This window comes from Esox lucius, chromosome 11 (genome assembly GCF_011004845.1).
Source record: "Esox lucius isolate fEsoLuc1 chromosome 11, fEsoLuc1.pri, whole genome shotgun sequence".
Lineage (NCBI taxonomy): Eukaryota > Metazoa > Chordata > Actinopteri > Esociformes > Esocidae > Esox > Esox lucius.
Window position 1 is genome coordinate 18,523,681 of NC_047579.1, and position 23,136 is coordinate 18,546,816.

The following is a 23,136-nucleotide window of genomic DNA, read 5'->3' on the forward strand; positions in this document are numbered from 1 at the left end:
GCTATTTTCAGTTCTCTGACTCATAACATAAAAATACTGTATTCAATGACACTAATACATTGCGTTGCACAGAACACACATATGACCTAAAACAAAAATCACACACAGGTTAGCTAATTTAGTAACTAACTGAAATCTGACCAACATGAACAAATACAACTTTTTTTTCTTTAAAATGCTTTTATTTAATATCCAGACAATACAGCAATGATGAAACTATGAATAAGAATACAGTAGGTTTCCTCACCCAGTGTATTTTGTAGTATTTTTGGAAAGGTTTAATGTATACGTGTAAGTAAAGTTATTTCATCAATACTGACATGTTGTTAAAACCCACTCTAAAAAAGCAAAACTACCGTTATACTAATTTACTCAAACTACAACTTTACATTCTGCAACTAGACTTTCTGATCTCTTTCTCAGAGTATGTTGACCCAAATGACACTTTACATGTGAACAGGACGTCCTTGTCCCACTCTTCAGTGTTAATGGTCAGATAGCTGCTGATCTTGAAGGTTTTGTCTGGTTGTTGCTCAGCAGGGCTGGTAGAAACATCTGTCACTGATTGACCGTTAGAAGTCCAGCTGACATCTACTAACCCCTTGGACCTCTCAGACAGGTTACTAGCCAGACACACCAGGGTTGTTTTACTGGACTTGAGGTCTTCAGTAGATGGAGGGAACAGGGTCACAGCAGGTGTACCAAGATCTCCATCTACATTAGAAAAGGGTCAAGATATGGTAAAAAGGCAAACAGAATATATGATAGATCACTTCACATTTCACTTAAAGTGGATGTTGTAACTTCAGTGTAATTGCATAAAACACCCTTAATGAAGAGGACATTGACACACTAATTCAAATATAAATAAACATTTGAAACTATTGTTTGTTATGTCTAAAATAACAGAAGTAATGGTAATGTGTCTGATTATTTTATGTTATTTTATCATGAAGGATGACTTTTATTGCTACATAATTTTTTATCAGTCCTCAAAGACTGTATCTAGTTGTGAAGGAGAAATGCTTTACATTAAGCGACACATATAGACAACTGATTCAGTTTATATAGACAATAGAACATGCGCATAACAGAACAAGAATATAGCTGACCCCCAGAAATGATGGCAGAATATATACATATATATTTTTTATATAAAGGACAGATAAAATACTAACTGTATAAAACTAAGTGTTATTTAGAACTATCCTCTGTGGACAATCTAAACAGAAATTATTTCAAAATATTGAATAATTTATTATAGATCACATGTTAACAATAAAATGAAAAATAATAATATCTGACCAATATTATTATTAACAAATTCGACAGTTATTTGAACAAATGTACTCACCAGTGACAATGAGCTTGGTTCCTTGTCCGAATACCACAGTGATTCAGGTTGTATACTTGGTCGTACAAAAACCTCCTCACTCTCACTACTGAGAGGACAGGAAGTGAAACAGCCCATTCAGACAGAGATTCACTCTCTACCAACAGATCAGGGACTTCTAGGAATTCATTCTCTTTGAAAACATCATGAAGCATAGTGTCACATTCTGCTGTTTGAGTCCAGTCCATGTAAATCCATGCAAAATCCAATATTGACTTAATAATAATAATGTAGATCATGGTGGTGAAGAAGATGATCATGTTGTTCAGACAATGTCTTCACATTAGACTTTTTGCAAGTACAGTATTCAGAGTCCATCATTGGGATCAATAATAACATATTCTGTTGAACTGGCTCTTATAATATTAAGCTGCATTAGCAGAAGTGTTATTTAGTTATTTTTTTGTCATGATGTATATCACTGAGATTTGAACTCATTATCAGTATCATCATATGTCTGACAGTAATACACTGCTGAGTCTCCTGACTCCACCTGTTCAATGATCAACTGATAATCTAATTGTGATGTGGATTTAGAGTTGAACTGACTGGAGGAGAATCCTGTCCCAAAGGAAGGAGAACTGACACCGTAGCTATAACTCAGAACATACTGAGGAACCCCACCAGGAACCTGTTTATACCAACAGACAGAGTTTCCATCATATCTGCCAGTGTTACAGTCCATAGTGACCTCCTGTCTTGTTACAGTCCATACTGACCTCCTGTCCTGTTACAGTCCTGGTTGACCTCCTGTCCTGTTACAGTCCATAGTGACCTCCTGTTCTGTTACAGTCCATAGTGGCCTCCAGGTCTGTTGCAGTCCATGGTGACCTCCTGTCTTGTTACGGTCCATAGTGACCTCCTGTCCTGTTACAGTCCATATTGACCTCCTGTCCTGCTACAGTCCATAGTGACCTCCTGTCCTGTTACGGTCCATAGTGACCTCCTGTCCTGTTACGGTCCATAGTGACCTCCTGTCCTGTTACGGTCCATAGTGACCTCCTGTCCTGTTACAGTCCATAGTGACCTCCTGTCCTGTGGTCTTGGTCTGGACAGAGGACTTCTGTGTCAAAACAATCAAACCATTAATACATGATGACACACATGGAGTGTGAGGAGAGGAGAGGCTGAAGGACCCACCTATAAGGAGACAGACAGGGAGGACCAAAGGGAGGGGCCTCTATAGGTAACCTATAAGGAGACAGACAGGGAGGACCAGGGGAGGGGCCTCTATCTCAACCTTTCACATTCTGCAATATTAACTTCAGATATTTAAATTACATTCACTAATAAACTATCAAAATGATTCAGTATTTACAGTATAATGGCAATGTAAATAAATAGCTTTACATCCAATGACACAAGAATTTCCTTTCTTCCTACTTTTCTTAGTTCACTTGTTTAAAATCATAATGTCATAATATTTTTAATTTATACATTTGTCAAGTGTGCATTCCCTCTTGAATAAACCAGGTCACTGCATATAAACACTTAGGGATATGGCTGGATGATAAGCTGTCTTTTAAAATGCAGGTTGATGAACTTAGTCAAAGGCTAAAAGTCAAGCTAGGCTTTCTCTATTGAAACAGGATGTACTTGTCCTCCACAAAGAGAAGACAAATTGTGCAAGCTACTGTGATGGCAATTTCTAAAGTCCAAATAGTTCTATGAAAATGGTAGGTAAGATCCATTGCGCAATAAACTGTTTTAATTTTACTTGCAAGGAGAAAGTATACAGGTTACAAGGTAACAGTGGATAGTCTCTAAATAAAAACATCATTTCGACAGTATTTATTACGTAGGAAAAGGGGTGTGGTAAGATGCTGCCATCTGTCTCATGTCAATCAAACACATTCCCTTTGTTCTATCACACAAGTCAAATGCTATCTTTCCCCACCTTATCCTTCCTGCCATAATGTTTACTGTAGTGTTTCCCCAAAGGGGCCAACTGACCTTACTGCCCCCTGTTGTATCTTCTCCTATCCTGTCTTAAAACCCATTGATCTGCATCTGGACAGACAATAGATGCCCCCCTATGCAAATACCAGATCCCCCACATTCCTCTACCTATCTAAACAGTGGGACTCAGTCCTTTACTCAGTGAGAATACATTGTATAAAGAAATTTCCACAACACTATTCTTATGTCGGTTGTAGATGATGGGGATATTATCTACATGCATGCTATGGCATCCACACTTAAACCTCTGGATGCTACTTATCATTGGCCACTTAGAGTTCTGTAGCTAACACCCATGATAATCCTGTGTTTTATATCAAAATGTCGGTGGAAATTCACTTCCCATTAGACAAGAACAACATGTTCTCATGTTTGTCTATAAAGCACTTCTTAAATTATCTTATTTATCATCACTAATCAACTATAATTATTAATAATAAAACCACGTCTCAAGCCTGCATTACACTAGAGGCCCATGTGATCTCCAGAGTTGGGTATGTCAGGGAAACTTTGTCTCTCTTTCTTACTCCGAGTGTCGATACATGGAATTACCATCACTGGTATGACTGCCTTTTCCTGTTACGCTCCTTGGTTATAGAATAAGCCTGCAGACCAGACTTTAACGTAAGACTCTTGTCCCCCATTTTAAACATGTAGAGGATTGTTATTTTTGTGTTGCTTGTGGCAGCTTCAGGTAACGCACGTTCTTGTGCTATCAGGGGAATCACCTCTTTGTATATATAGTGGGGAGAACAATTTTGCAGGTTTTCCCACTTACAAAACATGTAGAAGTCTGTAATTTTTATCATAGGTACTCTTCAACTGTGAGTGACGGAATCTAAAACAAAAATCCAGAAAATCACATTGTATGATTTTTAAGTAATTAATTTGCATTTTATTGCATGACTTAAGTATTTGATCATCAGAAAAGCAGAACTTAATATTTACTACACAAACCTTTATTTGCAATTACAGAGATCATACGTTTCCTGTAGTTCTTGACCAGGTTTGCACACACTGCAGCAGGGATTCTGGCCCACTCCTCCATACAGGCCTTCTCCGGATCCTTCAGGTTTCGGGGCTGTCGCTGGGCAATACAGACTTTCAGCTCCCTCCAAAGATTTTCTATTGGGTTCAGGTCTAGAGACTGGCTAGGCCACTCCAGGATCTTGAGATGCTTCTTACGGAGCCACACCTTAGTTGGCCTGGCTGTGTGTTTTGGGTTGTTGTCATGCTGGATGACCCAGCCATGACCCATCTTCAATGCTCGTACTGAGGGAAGGAGATTGGCCAAGATCTTGCTATACATGGCCCCATCCATCCTCCCCTCAATACGCTGCAGTCGTCCTGTCCCCTTTGCAGAAAAGCATCCCCAAAGAATGATGTTTCCACCTCCATGCTTCACGGTTGTGATGATGTTCTTGGGGTAGTACTCATCCTTCTTCTTCCTCCAAACACGGCGAGAGGAGTTTAGACCAAAAAGCTCTATTTTTACCTCATCAGTCTACATGACCTTCTCCCATTCATCCTCTTGATCATCCAGATAGTCATTGGCAAACTTCAGATGGGCCTGGACATGTGCTGGCTTGAGCAGGGGGTCCTTGCGTGCGCTGCAGGATTTGAATCCATGATGGCGTTGTGTGTTACTAATGGTTTTCTTTGAGACTGTGGTCCCAGCTCTCTTCAGGTCATTGACCAGGTCCTGCTGTGTTGTTCTGGGCTGATCCCTCACCTTCCTCATGATCATTGATGCCCCACGAGGTGAGATCTTGCATGGAGCCCCAGACCGAGGGATATTGACCATCATCTGGAACTTATTCCATTTTCTAATAATTGCGCCCACAGTTGTTGCCTTCTCACCAAGCTGCTTGCCTATTGTCCTGTACCCCATCCCAGCCTTGTGCAGGTCTACAATCTTATCCCTGATGTCCTTACACAGCTCTCTGGTCTTGGCCATTCTGGAGAGGTTGGAGTCTGTTTGATTGAGTGTGTGGACAGGTGTCTTTTATACGGGTAACGAGTTCAAACAGGTGCAGTTAATAAAGGTAATGAGTGGAGAACAGGAGGGCTTCTTAAAGAAAAACGAATAGGTCTGTGAGAGACGGAATTCTTACTGGTTTGTAGGTGATCAAATACTTATGTCATGCAATAAAATGCAAATTAATTATTTAAAAATCATACAATATGATTTTCTGGGTTTTTGTTTTAGATTCCATCTCTCACAGTTGAAGTGTACCTATGATAAAAAAAAACAGACCTCTACATGCTTTGTAAGTAGGAAAACCTGCAAAATCGGCTGTGTATCAAATACTCGTTCTCCCCACTGTATGATAATCTGCTGCTATATATTTTTTTGTTTCTGTGACTGTTTTTGTTTTGTCTGTTTTCTGTAATTTCTTCATAATTGTATCTATACTGTATGTGTTAAAATGTATATGCAGGCCCAGCTGTAAAAGAGACCATGGTCTCAATCTCAATCTGTGTTCCTTGTTGACATGAAGGTATAGTAATTCACTAAATGACTGCTGATGTTATCTCTCTACTCTGAAACAGGGGACTGACTATCATGGTGATTATATGATACATGGGGTTTTCTATTAGTACTCAGAGGAGAAACTCTAACATCAATTTAGGATTCATGGTTTAGGACAAGTAGGTTTACTAGTTAATAACATTCTACTAAATATATAGGAGGTTTGTGTAAAACACAAACATGGTCTGTTATCATACTGAAGACACACTGGTTCAGGATGACTTGACATTCAGTTAGTGTCTATATTCAGAACATCTGAAAGCAGAAGTGAGTGTATTTGGAGAGGAGGTTTTTGTCATGGTGTTTATCACTGTGATACGTTCTCTTTAGCAGAGCTGTCCCATGTCTCACAGTAATACACTGCTGAGTCTGACTCCTCCACATTATTAATAATCAAACGGTAATCTGATGTAGACTGATGATTAGATGTAAATTTAGGAGAGGAGAAACCAGAACCATAGGTAGGAGCACTATCAGAGTGGTGGAAATACAAAATAAACTGAGTAACTCCTCCTGGAACCTGTTTATACCAACGAGCACCATCAGTAACAGTCCCCAGGTTACAGTCCATAGTGACCATCTCTCCTTTCCTCACTGTCACAACAGGAGGCTTCTGTGTCACCACAGTCACACCACTGACACCTGGGAAATAAGATGACATGTAGTAAAGAGAAACATATACACTCATTATTAATAAAACATGAAGTAAAACCTCCAGTAAGACAGACAAGGAGGACCAGAGGGACGGGCCTCTATAGGTAACCTATAAGGAGACAGACAGGGAGGACCAGAGGGAGGGGCTTCAATGGGTAACCAATAAGGATACATGAACTACCATTACTGAATACAGTAGTTAACATGTACGAATGATGAACAATGACATGAACAAACAGTTAATAAAGACAACCCTTAAATTATTAATGATTTACAAATGCATTAACAAACAATGTGTAATGTCATTTGTTCATGTTGACACAGGACATAAACTTTTGTCTTTTTTTGTGGGAACCCACAGTTTGTACTGTAATTGTTTAATGTTGATGCAGGACATGCATTCATGTAGCAAGTTGTTTGCATGAACAGGCTAAGTACTATACTTTATTCATAAAATAATCCAATATGATTACAGTGCAGCAACCATTATTACTAATGGAGGCTGGCTACTTGCGTCTTCAAACAGGTATAATGCACACAAAGCTTATGGTCACATTTAGGGTTATTGTATGAAATGGGTATACATAGAGACATGGTTGCATTGTGTTGGAACTGAATTAGATCCAAACAAACACCTGTGCATTTTCTTAACTCTTGAAGGAAAAGCCATGTTTTCTTTTTTCAAAACCTGCCTGTTAAAGTGTAGAGAGTTGGAAAAGCATAGTAATTTTAAAACTATGAACTAGACCAGTGGTTCCCAACCACAGTCCTCAAGTACACCCAACAGTACACATTTTCATTGTAGCCCCAGCCAAGCACAGCTGACTCAACTTGTCAACTAATTATCAGGCTCTCATTGAATTGCCCAGCAAGCAACATGCCAGTGACACTTTTTTATAGTGTGCATTGCAGTCGGGCCGCCGGTGGGCCGCTTTCATTACAATGCCTTCCAACAATACCCTGATCAGCGGCTCGACGGCAGCTAACCGCTTTTATGCAATAAACCCAGCGGGATGCCTCACACCCCAATATTAGGTTTTATAAAAATCCTTTATAATAATTTTGGTCACATCACAAATGACAATGAACTAAATAAAATCTGAACAATTTATTTCAAATAGTGCAAGATGCATACAAAAAAAAAACATGTATTATGCAGCAAGTATACAAAATAATGTCCAAATGAATTGAAATGCATTTGGACATGTCCAGCAACAGATGTTGTGGACATGTGTTGTGGTGTAGATGTGAGTCCTTGGGGTTGTAGGGGCCCACGCTGGAAGGATTTTCGCTCCTCTGGTGATACACACGTCCGGTCTCTCACGTGTCTAAGAAAAGTGAAGGTTTTGTAAGCATTTACCCTGCAAAACATATTTTCATTCCAAGTTTCAAATTGTTATTACGTTTTCAAATTCACCTGCATGCTTGATGAGCTTATAAGGGACAGCCTCCCAGGTGTTTTCAGGTAGTGAACAAGTTCTGGCAAACTTGTTGTGGCTCAAGGATGTCCTGCTGGTGATGCTGTCAGGTGGCCAGTAGCAAAGTCCCCTTTTGAGCCACAGGCGTGGAACTACTGCCACACAGTCATCCTCCTCCGGAGGATTGCAGTCATCACCTGACAGCAATGTTTAGAAAAGAGGTTTAAAAAACCGGCAGCATAAGACACACACAGGCTAGCTAAGAACAATTTGGATACACAAAGACACACAAGACACATCAGTAACGGAATTGTAACAAGTCCAGGTTTAGTGCTACTTAACGGTAGTTATTTATAATAGCGTAGAACAGAACTCACCATAGCTATGTAGGTGACTCAGCGTTTAACAATTTTCAGTCCGATGTCCAAAAACATTGGGATCTTCGTTTGTTTCGGGATTCATCAAATTGTAGTAAAACAATGTCATAATCCACATGTTGTATTGTCCAATTCAGAGAATATAGCTTGTACCTTACACACAATACAACAAAATTTACCTTACAGACAATACAACAAAATTATAAAGGATTTTGTTGTATTGTCCAATTCAGAGAATATAGCTTGTACCTTACACACTTTGAACAAGAGTTGTTCCTGAACGAAAGAACCAAGTCACTAAAATGATCCTACTTGTTTTCACGATACAACAGTGTGGGATTCCAAATGGCTATTGTCTTGCCTTACACATCGCTACAGCACCATCTACGAAAACGGCGGTGTTTAAACACAGTAAAGAACTGTCCCCCATGAAACATTAAAGTCAAGGCTATAGGCGAGTAGTTGAGCCAGTACAATGCAGTGGAAAATGGCCATTAGTTCTGGAAAATATTATGGTAAGCAATGGCGAGAGACGGCTGTTTCTATGTGTTTACTGTATGTCTACACAAAGGTCCTTTACACAAGCAATAATGCAGTTGTCATAGTCTATTTTATTTATAAACTACCAATGTTGACCAAAATTCTATACACTAAGATCTAACAATATTAAAATAAAATTAATACAAATAATCAGTACAAGAATAAAAGGGGTACAATAGCATCACTGCTGGAAGAAAATGGCAACACAAGCAGATACAGCAGATTAAAGCGCACGCCCTCTTTTCGGCGGCTAGCCGCCAGCGTAACGCAGTCGGGCCGCTGGTGGAAAGCCGCCTGAGATGCAAATTAGCTTATGCAAATTGAGATCAGGAGAAAAGCTACAAAAGCTGGTGGCCCGCTGGCTGTACGACATTATAGCCTCCTGCGGCCCACCAGCAGCAAAAATTGCTCACTGTGTGGGTGTGCTTGTCCAGGGCTACAACAAAAATGTGTGCTATTGGGGGTAATCGAGGACCGGAGTTGGGAACCACTGAACTAGACAGAAAACCCATGTTGAATTTAAAATGCCATGATGGTGGTGTCTTCCTTTGATTGCCTTACTGTATGGACATTTTATAACTTTTGGTTCCTATAACAATTGGTGTACTGTAAGGGTTAGCGATTAGCTAGTTCCTGTTAGCTTGCTCCAGTTAGCTTTATGCTACCTCCAGTCACGTGTTTGTTAGTTTCGGTTAGCACTTTGCTAGCTTGCTCAGCCATGTTATATTCATGTTAACATTAAGGTAATTTGCAATTGTCTAATCCTTTTACTAGATTTTACTATATTAGGTGAACCTGAAGGAATTTTACACATTTGTACAACATTACTGCTCTATTAGAACTTGTGAAATGTAAAAAGGGCTTGACAAAATAAGATTTGATTGACTGATTAATGTGCCTTTTTGTTTTTTGCACAAGACTTCCTGTTTACAGATCTACTGAAAAGACATTACTCATCTCTTCCCACTCTTCCAGAGTGGTTGTTTTACAAATTGTCTTTATAGCCTACACTTTTGCCGCATTTCCACTGGTGCCAAACACTGGTGTTTTACCCTAAAGTCACAGGCCAGGGCTAGTTGGCCACTAAGTCATGGCCGAGTAGCCCGGCTCTCACTTGGTGCCAAGCCCCAGACTTTAGGACTAAGGGCGGGGTTTGGGGATTGACGTGTGACGTGGTGTGAAAATGCAGCATGTTGTTCTATTCGAATGGCGATGTGAATCATTTGCTTTAGACTTCTAGTGATGGTTTTCATCCGATCTAACAAACAGATCCCTGATAAAATAAAGAAAAGCAACAGTACAGGGAAGCAAAGACACAATGGAAAGAGTTGCAATGACTGAAGTGATACAATGCCATTGACTCAATAGGAAATCCTTCTATTAAAGGTTGATAGTTTTGACAAAATACTTATTCAACTGGTTTAGTCGCGTGTCACGAGTGTAGGTGGAGGAGCCGGTCGCAGGAGTTTGAGGAAGAAATTTGCTTTGTTAAGTTCAAACGCAATATTTTAAACAAACTGAGCATGGTGGTATTGTTTATTTTAGTACCAGAAAAACATTGACTTTTATTTTTCGTAACCAGAAAACCAAATCGTGTTGATAGTTTACTCCTCCCTCCCCACGTGAGCCCCTCCTGAAGTCCTTGGTACCAAATGTATAGTGGAAAGAGAAAAGTCTGGAGCCAACATTAGCATAAATCACTATTGTAGCCCTGGTACCGGAGTAAAGCACCAGTGGAAATGTGGCATTAGTTAATCCTGTCATTCTTGAAAGGAGGATTATGTGCTAAACCATTAGTTCATACTCTTTTGGCCCACTGAGTAACCATTGAGCTGGAATTAAGCATTAATAAAGGATACTTCACCATTAGTTAATTATTTTGTGTCCCCTAAAGTGATGAATGATCTTACCTTAACAATCACTAACTAACTAGGTTTCCTCGACAACTATATTTTAGTAGTAGGTTTCATTATTATTGTGTTTGTGTCACTGTGTCCATCACTCATATTCCACCTCCATCAACTGGAGTTTAATACAAACTGATCTGAAACACATTATCTTTGTTCTATAGAGGGACAGAGGTTCAGTAGAATGACTCAGTCTAGTCCTCTGGAAATGTACAGGTCTCATTACAGACTTGGGAACTCCCTCTCTCACACACCCACATACACACCATCATTAACCTATAAATAATGAGAGGAAGAAAGCAGGTGCATTTGGGTGAGGTGGGGGGGGAGTGGGGAGGGTGTGTGCAGAAACACATCACTTTGTGTAAATCTGTGTCAGAGCTGGAACCCATTTCTGTTGACTGACTCTGATAACTACAGATCCTAGATATGAAACCATCAACTGGTCTTTGGATGGGACAAAAATCAGTGGTGAACACTGGTTCTGTCTGTTGTGAAGATCATGTACATCTTTATTCAGTCATTATTAATGTTCACTGAACTGCAAAACCAATCCACAGTGTGAAACACTTGATGCATTACACTTCATAGAATGACATGTTAACTAACACAGGAATCCAGAGACGACCCCATGAAGGTCAGTTAGTAGTAGAGTGGTGTTGCCATGCCAGGGTTGTGGGTTCCAGTCCCACAGGTGGCGACACAAAAACATATTTACTCACTACTCTAAGTCCATCTGGGCATCTGCTATTTGACTGAAATGATTTAGAAGGTCTACATGATGTATTGTGTATTTTCCATATACCTACACTTATATCACAGTAAAAACAGAAGGCTCTTCATTCTATATGTAAATTACTACTTTAGGTCATCTCTGCTGGCTGAAAACCATCTCCTCTATCCTGGTTCAGTTTAATGGTTCTCCAGATTGACAATAATTTAATGATTCTAAAATTATGCTTGTCAACAAAAATACAAAAATATTTTCTTTTTAATGCTCTTTATTAAATATCATGGTTTAGCCATCATGTAATTATTTCATTTTGGCAACATCAGTTAGGGATGTGAAAGACAAAGCTAAAACCATTTAACACTATCATTATTTTTTTCTTATTCAGTAATGCACTTAGACATCAGCATATCATCCATGTCAATTCTCTGTCAACACCTATTTGAAAGCAAAGCAATGATAAAATATTAAAAACAGCTAACCAAATAGCAGCTGCATTGCATTCATACTGAAACTAGACCTTTACACACTGCAACTAGACTTTCTGATCTCTTTCTCAGAGAATGTGGACCCGAATGACACTTTACATGCGAACAGGACGTCCTTGTCCCACTCTTCAGTGTTAATGGTCAGATAACTGCTGATCTTGAAGGTTTTGTCTGGTTGTTGTTCAGCAGGGCTGGTAGAAACATCTGTCACTGATTGACCGTTAGAAGTCCAGCTGACATCTACAAACCCCTTGGACCTCTCAGACAGGTTACTAGTCAGACACACCAGGGTTGTTTTACTGGACTTGAGGTCTTCAGTAGATGGAGGGAACAGGGTCACAGCAGGTCTACCAAGATCTCCATCTACATTAGAAAAAAGTCAAAATGTGGTAAGGACAAAAATATAGTTGAAGACTGTTCTGTAATTACATTATAGAAATAACTGCTGTACTTCTATGTTCTGCCCTGTTCTACTTCCCCGTATTCCTACTGACCTGTTCTTCTGCAGCCCTGTATTCATACAGCCCATTATTCGTTATGCCCTGTATTCATATTGCCCTGTACTTCTGCAGCCCTGTATTCATATTGCCATGTACTTCTGCAGCCCTGTATTCATACAGCCCTTTATTCGTTCAGCCCTGCATTCATATTGCCCTGTATTCATACTGACCTGTACTTCAACTGCACCTTTATGAATCACATTACCTCACTAACTGTCCGCTGGTTTGAAGACCAACATTGTCAGGAGAAACGCAATTAACAGACATTTAAGGGTGGTTTCTAATGAACTCAAACCTCTATGTCTCTATCACTTCCCTCATTATATGTAGGGACTCATATTTGCCATGTTTAATTGTAATGTGCTCAATACTTTGAATATGATGTCATTTATGTTAACTGGAGGAATGATCAGGTGGTAGGACTGCCTTTTCCTGTTACGCTCCTTGGTTATAGAATAAGCCTGCAGACCAGACTTTAACGTAAGACTCTTGTCCCCCATTTTAAACATGTAGAGGATTGTTATTTTAGTGTTGCTTGGAGCAGCTTCAGGTAATGCAAGTTCTTGTGCTATCAGGGGAATCATCTCTTTGTATATTTGACAATCTGCTGTAGTATGTTTTGTGTTTCTGTGACCATTTTAGTTTTTTAGTTTTTTCATGTCTTCATAATTTAATCTGAACTGTATGTGTTAAAATGTATATGCAGGCTCAGCTGTAAAAGTGACCTTGGTCTACGTCTGTGTTCCTTGGTGAAATGAAGGTATAGTAATTCACTAAATTACTGCTGATGTTATCTCTCTACTGTAAAACAGGGGACTTACTATCATGGTGATTATATGATACATGGGGTTTTCTATTAATACTCAGAGGAGAAACTCTAACATCAATTTAGGATTCATGGTTTAGGACAAGTAGGTTTACTAGTTAATAACATTCTACTAAATGTATAGGAGGGTTCAGTAAACATCAACATGGTCTGTTCTCATACTGAAGACACACTGGTTCAGGATGACTTGACATTCATTTAGTGTCTATATTCAGAACATCTGAAAGCAGAAGTGAGTGTATTTGGTGAGGAGGTTTTTGTCATGGTGTTTATCACTGTGATACGTGTTCTGAAGCATAGCCGTCCCATGTATGACAGTAATACACTGCTGAGTCTGACTCCTCCACATTATTGATGAGAAACTGATAATCTCTTTGAGACTGATGATTACATGTGAATTTAGGAGAGGAGAAACCAGAACCGTATTTTACAGAGCTGTAACTATGGTGGTAATATAACACCAACCGAGGAACTCCTCCTTGTACGTGTTTATACCAAAAAGCAATCTTGCCATCATCCCCCGTGTTACAGTCCAGAGTGACCATCTCTCCTTTCCTCACTGTCACAACAGGAGGCTTCTGTGTCACTACAACCACACCACTGACACCTGGGAAATAAGATGACATGTAGTAAAGAGAAACATACAGACTCATTATTAATAAAACATGAAGTAAAACCTCCAGTAAGTCAGACTCCTTACATGTTAGAGCAGTGATGAGAGTGCAGAGTGTCCCCAGCATGTTGTCAGTGTGTGATGTGAACAACCCTTACTGTCCAGATGAGAGATGAACAGGTTGGAGTGTGAGGAGAGGAGAGTCTGAAGGACCCACCTATAAGGAGACAGACAGGAAGGACCTGAGGGAGGAGCCTCTATAGGTAACCAATAACGAGACATCCAGGAAGGACCAAAGGGTGGGGCCACTTAAGGTAACCTATAAGTAATAGACAGAGGGGGGGCTTTATTTCTTAGATGATCAGCTTTTAAGATGGTCAACTGACAAATTAAACTCGTAGACAGGTAATGTAATTAACTGTCAATATAATGACATGCATTATATTTCATACCACATAGTTTGGAGATCCGACAGACATACAAAGATTTGTCCTTCATCCTCAGGTCACCTGCAGGTCAAAGGTGACTGGTGAAGCCACAGAAGTTTTTACACAGGATGATGTGACAGAAGAAACAAAAGGGGAAAAGGGGAAAAAATTTAATATCAATCAGTTCAGAAGTTAAAATAATTTCAGTAAAGAAGATGCATTGTATGTTATTTGACACAGTTGTTTTGGATTAAATCTGACAAGGCTTATTTTACATAGGATTAATAAAACAATGACAAGAATATTCATGATTTTAACATTAATATTTAGTTTAGAAATCAACCTATCTATATCTTCATTGCTTAGACCATGGCAATTCTTCTAAGAGTTTCAGACGTTAAGATTAACTTGGAGGAGACAAAATAGCGTAATTTACATGAAGATATAAATAAGATGAGGAGGAGGAAAGAGTTGTGTCCTGGGGGAGAAAGAGTTCAACACACCACAGTCTGTAATTCAGTGTCAGAACTTGAACATGTCCCTAGTGAATCACTCTGGTAACTACAGAAAGTAGATATGAAACCATCATCAGGTCTTTCGGTGGGACTGAAACCAGTGGTGAACAGGCAGCTGTGTCTGTTGTAAAGGACATGTTACTGTCCTCAGTCATTATTGGTGGTCCTTTGTCCTCTAGTGGACGTTCACAGAACTCCATCCATCCATCTTCTCCCGCTTATCCGGGGCCGGGTCGCGGGGGCAGCAGTCTAAGCAGGGATGCCCAGACTTCCCTCTCCCCAGACACTTCCTCCAGCTCTTCCGGGGGGACACCGAGGCGTTCCCAGGCCAGCTGGGAGACATAGTCCCTCCAGCGTGTCCTAGGTCTTCCCCGGGGTCTCCTCCCGTTGGGACGGGACCGGAACACCTTCCCAGGAAGGCGTTCCGGAGGCATCCGAAAAAGATGCCCAAGCCACCTCAGCTGACCCCTCTCGATGTGGAGGAGCAGTGGCTCTACTCTGAGCTCCTCCCGGGTGACCGAGCTTCTCACCCTATCTCTAAGGGATCGCCCAGCCACCCTGCGGAGAAAACTCATTTCGGCCGCCTGTATCCGGGATCTTGTCCTTTCGGTCATGACCCAAAGCTCATGACCATAGGTGAGAGTAGGAACGTAGATTGACTGGTAAATCGAGAGCTTCGCCTTGCGGCTCAGCTCTTTCTTCACCACGACAGACCGATACATCGACTGCATTACTGCAGAAGCTGCACCGATCCGTCTGTCAATCTCCCGTTCCATCCTTCCCTCACTCGTGAACAAGACCCCTAGATACTTAAACTCCTCCACTTGAGGCAGGCACTCTCCACCAACCTGAAGTGGGCAAGCCACCCTTTTCCGACCGAGGACCATGGCCTCGGATTTGGAGGTACTGATTTTCATCCCCACCGCTTCACACTCGGCTGCAAACCTGTTACTGACATGTTACTGTCCTCAGTCATTATTGGTGGTCCTTTGTCCTCTAGTGGACGTTCACAGAACTGCGGTCTCTATTCTACTGTGTGATGTGAATCTCGGAGTTTAAACCACCTTTATAACTTCAGAACATTGTGACAGAAGAATGTTCCGCAGGCGCCCAGTTCGGGCCATCATGTCCCTGTTGGGCATGATGTAGTCCCCAGGGACCTGCTGCACATGCACAGCCTACAGGCCTGGTTCGCTCGTCATCGAAACCGCCTACGCTGGACAATTGGAGGGACCCCTTTGTTCTCTCTCAGGGCGCTCCTCTGGGCAGGGTGTCAGAGTGCGTTCAGGTTCTCACAGACGCCTCTCTCCATGGATGGGGCGGTGTGTTCCTGGGTCAGGCGGTTGGGGGCGTGTGGCCTCCCGGCCCTTGCCACATCAACCTGCTGAAACTGGACACGGTCTTATTGCTGCTGATGCATTTCTCTGACCTAGTCGAGGGCCGCAATGTCTTGATTTGCTCAGACAATCGGGCCACGGCCGCGTACCTCAATCGCCAAGGGGGGATCAGGTCTCCTGCTCTCCACCGATCGGTGACACGTCTTTGGCTATGGGCGCATGCCAACCTCCCCCCTGACTGCGACTCACATTCCGGGCCGTCTGAATGTGGCCGCAGACATGATGACTCAGGGCGGCCTCCATCACGACGAGTGGCGTCTCCACCCAGACATCGTCTCCCTCATCTGGCTGAGGTTTGGGGAAGCTCAGGTGGACCTGTTCACTTCCAGACGGAACGCACACTGTCGCCTGTGGTTCTCCCTGTCCCAGACGTATCGCGCCCCTCTGGGGGTGGACGCGTTCGGGCACCGCGGCTCCGCCCAGGCAGGATGTACTGTCCCAAGCAGAGGGCTCGTTGCTACACCCTCCATCGCTCTCAGGAGCTCTCAGGGTCTGGCTCCTGAGCGGGACAGGCTTTTGAACAGAGGTTTGTTCGCTGCTGTCGTGCGCACCATCCAGGGCGCTAGGGCAGCGTCTAAGTCCAGATTGTATTCCTCGGACCCTTGGTGCTGTCCTGTGGAGGAGATTCTGTCATTTCTGCAGTATCTCTTTAATAAGGATAGGTCTCTTTCGACCATCCGTGGATACGCATCGGCCATCTCTGCATGTCATGAGGGTTTCGCTGGAAACACGGTTTTCAGCCACCCTCTCCTTCTCCGTTTCCTTTTGTGTACGCGCCATCTGTGCCCGGTGGCCAGACTGGGCGCTCCTCAATGGGACATTGCTAAGGTGCTGGGTGCTCTCTGTGAACCCCCATTCGAGCCCTTACAGCAGTGTTCTCTCAAGTTGCTCTCCCTTAAGATGGCCCTGCTCATCACTCTGTGCTCTGCTAAGCAAGTGAGTTATCTCTGCACTCTCGGTGCGCCCGGGGTGCCTGGCTATCAGAGAGGATTAGGCTGCGCTACGTTGAGACCTAATGCGCTACGTTGAGGCCGGTGAGACGGCGAGGGTCTTGATCCGGAGACAAGTCGGCGCAACAGCAAGCGGCAGCGAAAAACTTCTTCATGTTGAGACGACGAATTGAAGAATGTCAACAGCAAAACTTCTAAGGCTGAAACAAAAACAGAGTAATCAGTAGACACTCAGCAAGCGTTTGCTGAATAAAAAGGGAGGGTGTTCGCTGGGCTCACGGGTCCTATATAGGGGCAGGTGTGCCCTGATTGGCTATCACATCTTGCATAATGATCTTTCAGGGTAAGAGGGGCTTTAGCTCCACTAGGAGCTAAAGCCCCTCTAGGGGGCGGAGCTCCACGACATATAACCTTGGTAAGCAGGCTTTTAACATTATTATTACCCCTGTTTATTTTTATTTCAGATCAAGTAACCAGCGGTGTTGATTGGACTGCACGATTGTGATCTTACACACCCTGAACAAATCCTTTTTGTGTAAGTCGAATTATTTACAGACATTTTTGGCGTTGTACTAAAATGTTATTATCTTTATGACAATATGCATAGAGCTGAATCTTTGTACTCTGTATATCAACCAGCAGTGTGAGGACCCGCTGATGATGGAGACGACATCACAGTTTTAACACAGTTACCCCATTATGCAATGCTTGAAAGCTGAAGGTAATGTATGTAAATGTATGTTTGAGTTAGAATAATATTTTTACCTGTAAGTGGATCAATATTTACACGTTAAGGTAGAGAAATGGCGAAAGACACGGAACAAACATCAACATCTACACCAAATCAACAGACCACACCCCAAAATACAAATGAACCAGCCAATACTTTGTTACACATTGTTACAGACATTAATCCACAGATGCAACGTTTGTTAACCGAGCTTAGTAGCCCCCATTTTTCACACAATCTAGTTAACTTTCCTCCGAGCTCTCTGATGCAAACTCATTGCAATGATGGCCATGTAATACAACATAACAAGTTTGACAACGTTGAATTACAACAGTTGATAAACTAAAGGATTTTAAGTTGGTGATTTTGGCAGAGTCTGTGCACTCATTATGGAAGGCTTGGATTATTTGATTGTTAGAGCTTCAGACTTGGTGCACGGGCCAGGTGATCGTCTGCAGATTGAGTTGATTGGTGAATCTCTGATATCCCCCGTAAGATGTGACCATGGGAGTAGATGAATATAATGAACACACGTTTGGTCATTTACTTGAAAGTGTTATGCAGAGTAATGCAGAGATTTTGATTGATGAATCACTGGAGATGGTGGTACCAATTGTCAACAACCGGGAGAGTGGTGCCCCACGGCGTAAGATTAGATTATCAATCAAGAAAAGAAGGCATTTATATGTGGTGTTGAATTATTATTCTACATGTTTTTCTGTTTGTTTGATGGGCATGTTGAACCAACAGTACACACATGCTGAGGCCCTGGTTAGTGGTCATGAGTTACATACGGGAGCTGGTTTAGCATAAGATGATTGTGTGACATTCACAGATATTGTTCAGTTTGAAGAAATTACTGGGTGTAAAATGTGTTCACACGGGATGGTCACTTTACCAAGTTTCAAAACAGAGAGGACACCCACCCGAGAACCGTCTTTATGTACTTACACGATAACCATTTCTATGGTATCATGAATTTGAAGTTTTTTTTGGGGTGTATTATATGTTTGTAAGTGGTGTTATACAGGTTTGAACACCCGTGGTGATCATGGTTGTAAACATAGCTGTAGTGTCTGTCTTCATGAAGATTTTCATACAAAACCAAGTAACACAAAGCAGTGCCCAGACTGTATGCGGATATGTTATCCTGACTTTTGCTATAGACAGCATGAAGCTCCACAAAGGTGTGGGTCGTTGGGTTAGCAGGTGTGACCAGAAGAAATACTCTGTGGATTGTAGCTGTTATTACAATGTTAGTTTAACCAACTATAAAACCCAGAAGTGCATGGCTAATATGTGTCCCATTTATAACATGGACCTGACTGTTGAAATTAGTCATCAGTGTTTCATAAAACCCTCTAAGCCCGAGGACCACAGTGAGAACTACATATTTTATGATTTTGAGACAATTGCCAATCCTCTGAACGGAATACAAACTGCACATTTTGTGTGCGTAATAAGCTTTGATAACGAGATATGGTGATCGGCCGGTTGTGTCGCTGCTTTTTTCCAAAAGTTTAGAAACCTAAATATACTTACTACACATTTATAGCACACACCTCTAAAGGTTTCAATGGTTACATCTTGGTGCATTACCTTGCTAACAATGGTATTGGTACGACACTCGTGATTTTTACAGACAGCACATTAAATCCGAGATACATTGATAGTCATTGCTTCCTACTGATGAAGCTGTCGGCCTTGCCAAGTGCTATGGGTTTTAGGGGTTCGAAAAAAGGCTACTTTCCTTACAAGTTTGACATCAAGGAGAATGAGAAATATGTTGGCCCCCATCCAGACCCACATTACTACGGTGTGAATACCATGATGGCTAAAGAAAAAGATGAGTTTTTGCAATGGTGTGCAACAGTTTCCACAGACCCCTTTGTCATGCAGGATGAAATAAAGGCTTACTGCGTGAATGATGTGGTCATCTTGAGAGAGGGTTGTATGCGCTACAGACTCAAGTTCCTGGAGTGTGGTGGTGTTGACCCATTCCGGTCAATTACGAATGCTTCGGCTTGCATGAAAGTCTTTTGCAACCGATTCTTCACCAAGGACACAATTGTATTGGTCCCCTCAGACAACTACAACCGTTGTCAGAAGACATTCTCAAACAGCTCAATCCAATGGCTTGAATATGTGGCCTTTGATGAGAATATATCAATACAGCACGCCCTAAATCGGGGTGAAATGAAAATCAGCGCCTTCTATGTTGATGTATATGCTGAACGTGATGGTGTGTGCACAGTCTATGAATTTCTAGGCTGTTTTCTGACACGGTCACCCAAAGTGTCATTGTTCAGCAAGCATCAATCCAGTGACAAAGATTCAGTATGGGTTGATGCACCAACAATGGCTGACAAACCTAGAGGCATTAAAAGAACAACACGACGTACATGTTTAATACAGTGTGAGTGGAATCAGCTTAAAAACACATCTTGAAGACCTTAAATGCTCCAGAGCACCTTGACCCTCGGGATGCTCTTTTTGGCGGTCGCACCAATGCAATTCATTTGAAGTTTACTGCTCGAGAAGGGGAGACTATTCAGTATAACCATGTCTGTAGTCTTTACCCATTCTGCAACAAGACAAAGACCTATCCGATTGGGCATCCAGACATAATCTTTTGAGATTTCAAACCACTAGACAACTACTTTGGTATTGTAAAGGCTACAGTGTGTCCACTAAAAGGCCTTTATCACCCCGTTTTACCACACTGATTGTTCACATACTGATTCAGAAAGAGCTTGAACTGATACATGGGTTTCGATTGAGCTGGTTAAGGCTGTTGAGAAAGGTTATCGCATTGCGAGAATATTCAATGTCTGGGATTTCACCAGGACAGATAATTATCAGATAATCTTTTTGCAGATTACGTAAGAACATTCCTGAAGCACAAGCAGGAAGCTAGTGGCTTCTCTCCATCTGTGGTTGACGACGATTCTAAAGACCAGTATATCCGTGAATATCATGAAAAGGAGGGTGTGCATCTTGACAAGGAAAACATTGTTGTAAACAGTGCTAGGCGATCTTTGGCTAAATTGGCAATGAATAGGCTTTGGGGTAAGATGGGTGAGGAGACTAACCTTCTGAACACAATGTTAATTACAGATCCTGAGCAGTTTAGCGACTACCTTTTTTCCAGTGAAACAGAAGTTAGTAATTTCTCTTTTATCTCAGACACAGTTGCGATGGTACAGTGGCGTTAAACAAAACAGACACCAATCAAACCACGTATCGGCAACATTTTCATTGCTGTTTTCACAACAGCTTATGCTAGACTTGAGTTGTATTCCCTCTTGGAGAAGTTGGATAGACGTGTACTCTACACAGACACTGATTCAGTGATCTTTGTCACACGACATGGGGATTGGGTGCGCCCACTGGGACCATTCTTGGGTGACTTGACCGATGAGTTACCAGATGGTGACAGCATTGCCCAATTTGTTAGTGGTGGCCCGAAGTCATACAGTTACAAAACCATAAGCAAAAGGCATTACACTCAACAGCTACAACTATTGTAAATTATTGTAAATTTGGAGACACTAACAAGACTGGTTGATAACTATTGTCGTGGAAAAAAATCTTCTTCCCAAAAAGGATACAGCAACCCAAAAAGATGCAGTAACTCAGGAGGTTGTGGCTTCAAATTAGACTTTTAGTCACCCTATCTTGAACCATAATAAGATCAATGTCTTATGATACGGTGCCAGGAAGCATAGATGGGAATGTGTTCGTAGTGGATAATGGGGTCTATTCTTTAGAACTAGTCTTGTGATCCTTCTTTAGGTTAGCTATCCCCCGGCACAACTTAGTTTGGAGGATACAAGCCAGAGTGTGTTAATTGGATCAAATAAGCTGACAATTTTCAACTTGTTCTGGCAAGAATTAAATGGTAATCAAAACAGCAACACAAGTTAAGCATACAGAAAACTGAGACTTTATTTGAAGCTAATCCAAAATCCCTTATGGGTAAAATACAGAAACAACCGCTATCAAATTTCATCTAATTCCGTATCCCAACTGCCTATATAATATAAGGCTGATGGAAGAATCTCATGCTGCTTTAGACTTCTACTATTTTATTAGATGTTTTGTCTTTTTACTAATCATTTGCATATGTAATTAGTAGTATTCACTGATTGGCAGAGCAACGTTTTTACAGCGTTTTATGTAGCAGGTGTATGACCTGACAAATATTCAATATGGATCGAGACGTTATCTGTCTTTTGGTGTTCTCATAAATACACCATGGGAGCATATCAGTGTATGTTTATTCATTATGTTTTTAACTCACGGATACTTTCTTTCTCTTCCCATAAGCAGCAAGTGATGGTCTATCCTAGATGATCTTTGAAAACCAGACACAATGCTTTCTCCTGTTTAGTGTAAATCCATAATAAAATCAAAGAGCAAACTTTGATTTAATTTGATTTTAAGTTTTCTTGGGGGAAAAATTAAAGTAGATAAGTAACAAAGAACAGAGGTTCAGTAGTTACATTGATATATCACCTTAAACATCCCAGGTCACTAATACGAATTTAACTGTTTTAAAAACGTATTTATCAATACTGTAGCATCTACATGTTGCTAAGCTCATGTGCATAAAAACTCTGTTGAACAACAGAGAGGTCTTTAAGAGCTGGCAGACCAGAAATGTATCTATTTGAAGCATAGCATAATCAAAATCTATCAAAAAATATACTGTTAGATGACATGAGCTCTGAAGAACAAAGTACAGTATGACCAACACAATAATAGAAATCTACCCAACAGTACTGAATGATTGAAAAGGCACAGAAAACATACATGCCACCAAGATAAGAATCTGTCCCACCCCCTATGTATGTTTTTGACTTGGTGACAGCGGTTGTCCACACACGGCCATCTTCTTGTCTGATTAGTTTGGTCACTTGATGGCTATTTGTTCCTCAAGGTCTTGCTTATCCTGGAGGGCAGGATAAAAGTTCTCCAGCTGCCCTTTGACAGCATCATACTCTTTTTTCCACTCTTCTGGGCTGAGAGAGGATGGGCTTGTCTCCAGGAACTTGTAAGCATCATTTGACTGGACACTAAACATGCCCATGACGCTCTGGCATCCAGATTTAAATGCATCCCAAGCCTATAAAGTAAAACAGGAAAGATACATTAGATTGGGGAAACATGGAATTA

General features: G+C 41.4%; 1 protein-coding gene across 2 annotated transcripts; it reads right to left on the reverse strand.

Annotated features, from left to right (window-relative positions):
* Nucleotides 1-183: 183 nt before the first annotated feature.
* On the reverse strand, nt 184-14,151 carry LOC117595173 (immunoglobulin lambda-1 light chain-like). Of its 2 annotated transcripts, none has more exons than XM_034295022.1 (4): nt 14,026-14,151; nt 13,610-13,932; nt 1,355-1,388; nt 184-714 (listed from the first exon to the last, which is right to left on the reverse strand). In XM_034295022.1, the coding sequence occupies exons 1-4, from the start codon at nt 14,063-14,065 to the stop codon at nt 386-388; spliced, it is 726 nt and encodes a 241-aa protein (XP_034150913.1). In that variant the 5' UTR covers nt 14,066-14,151; the 3' UTR covers nt 184-385. The 2 variants fall into 2 exon arrangements, with proteins under 2 accessions (XP_034150913.1, XP_034150912.1); XM_034295021.1 differs by lacking the exon at nt 13,610-13,932 and adding an exon at nt 6,205-6,527 and having other exon boundaries at nt 14,026-14,146.
* Nucleotides 14,152-23,136: the final 8,985 nt, after the last annotated feature.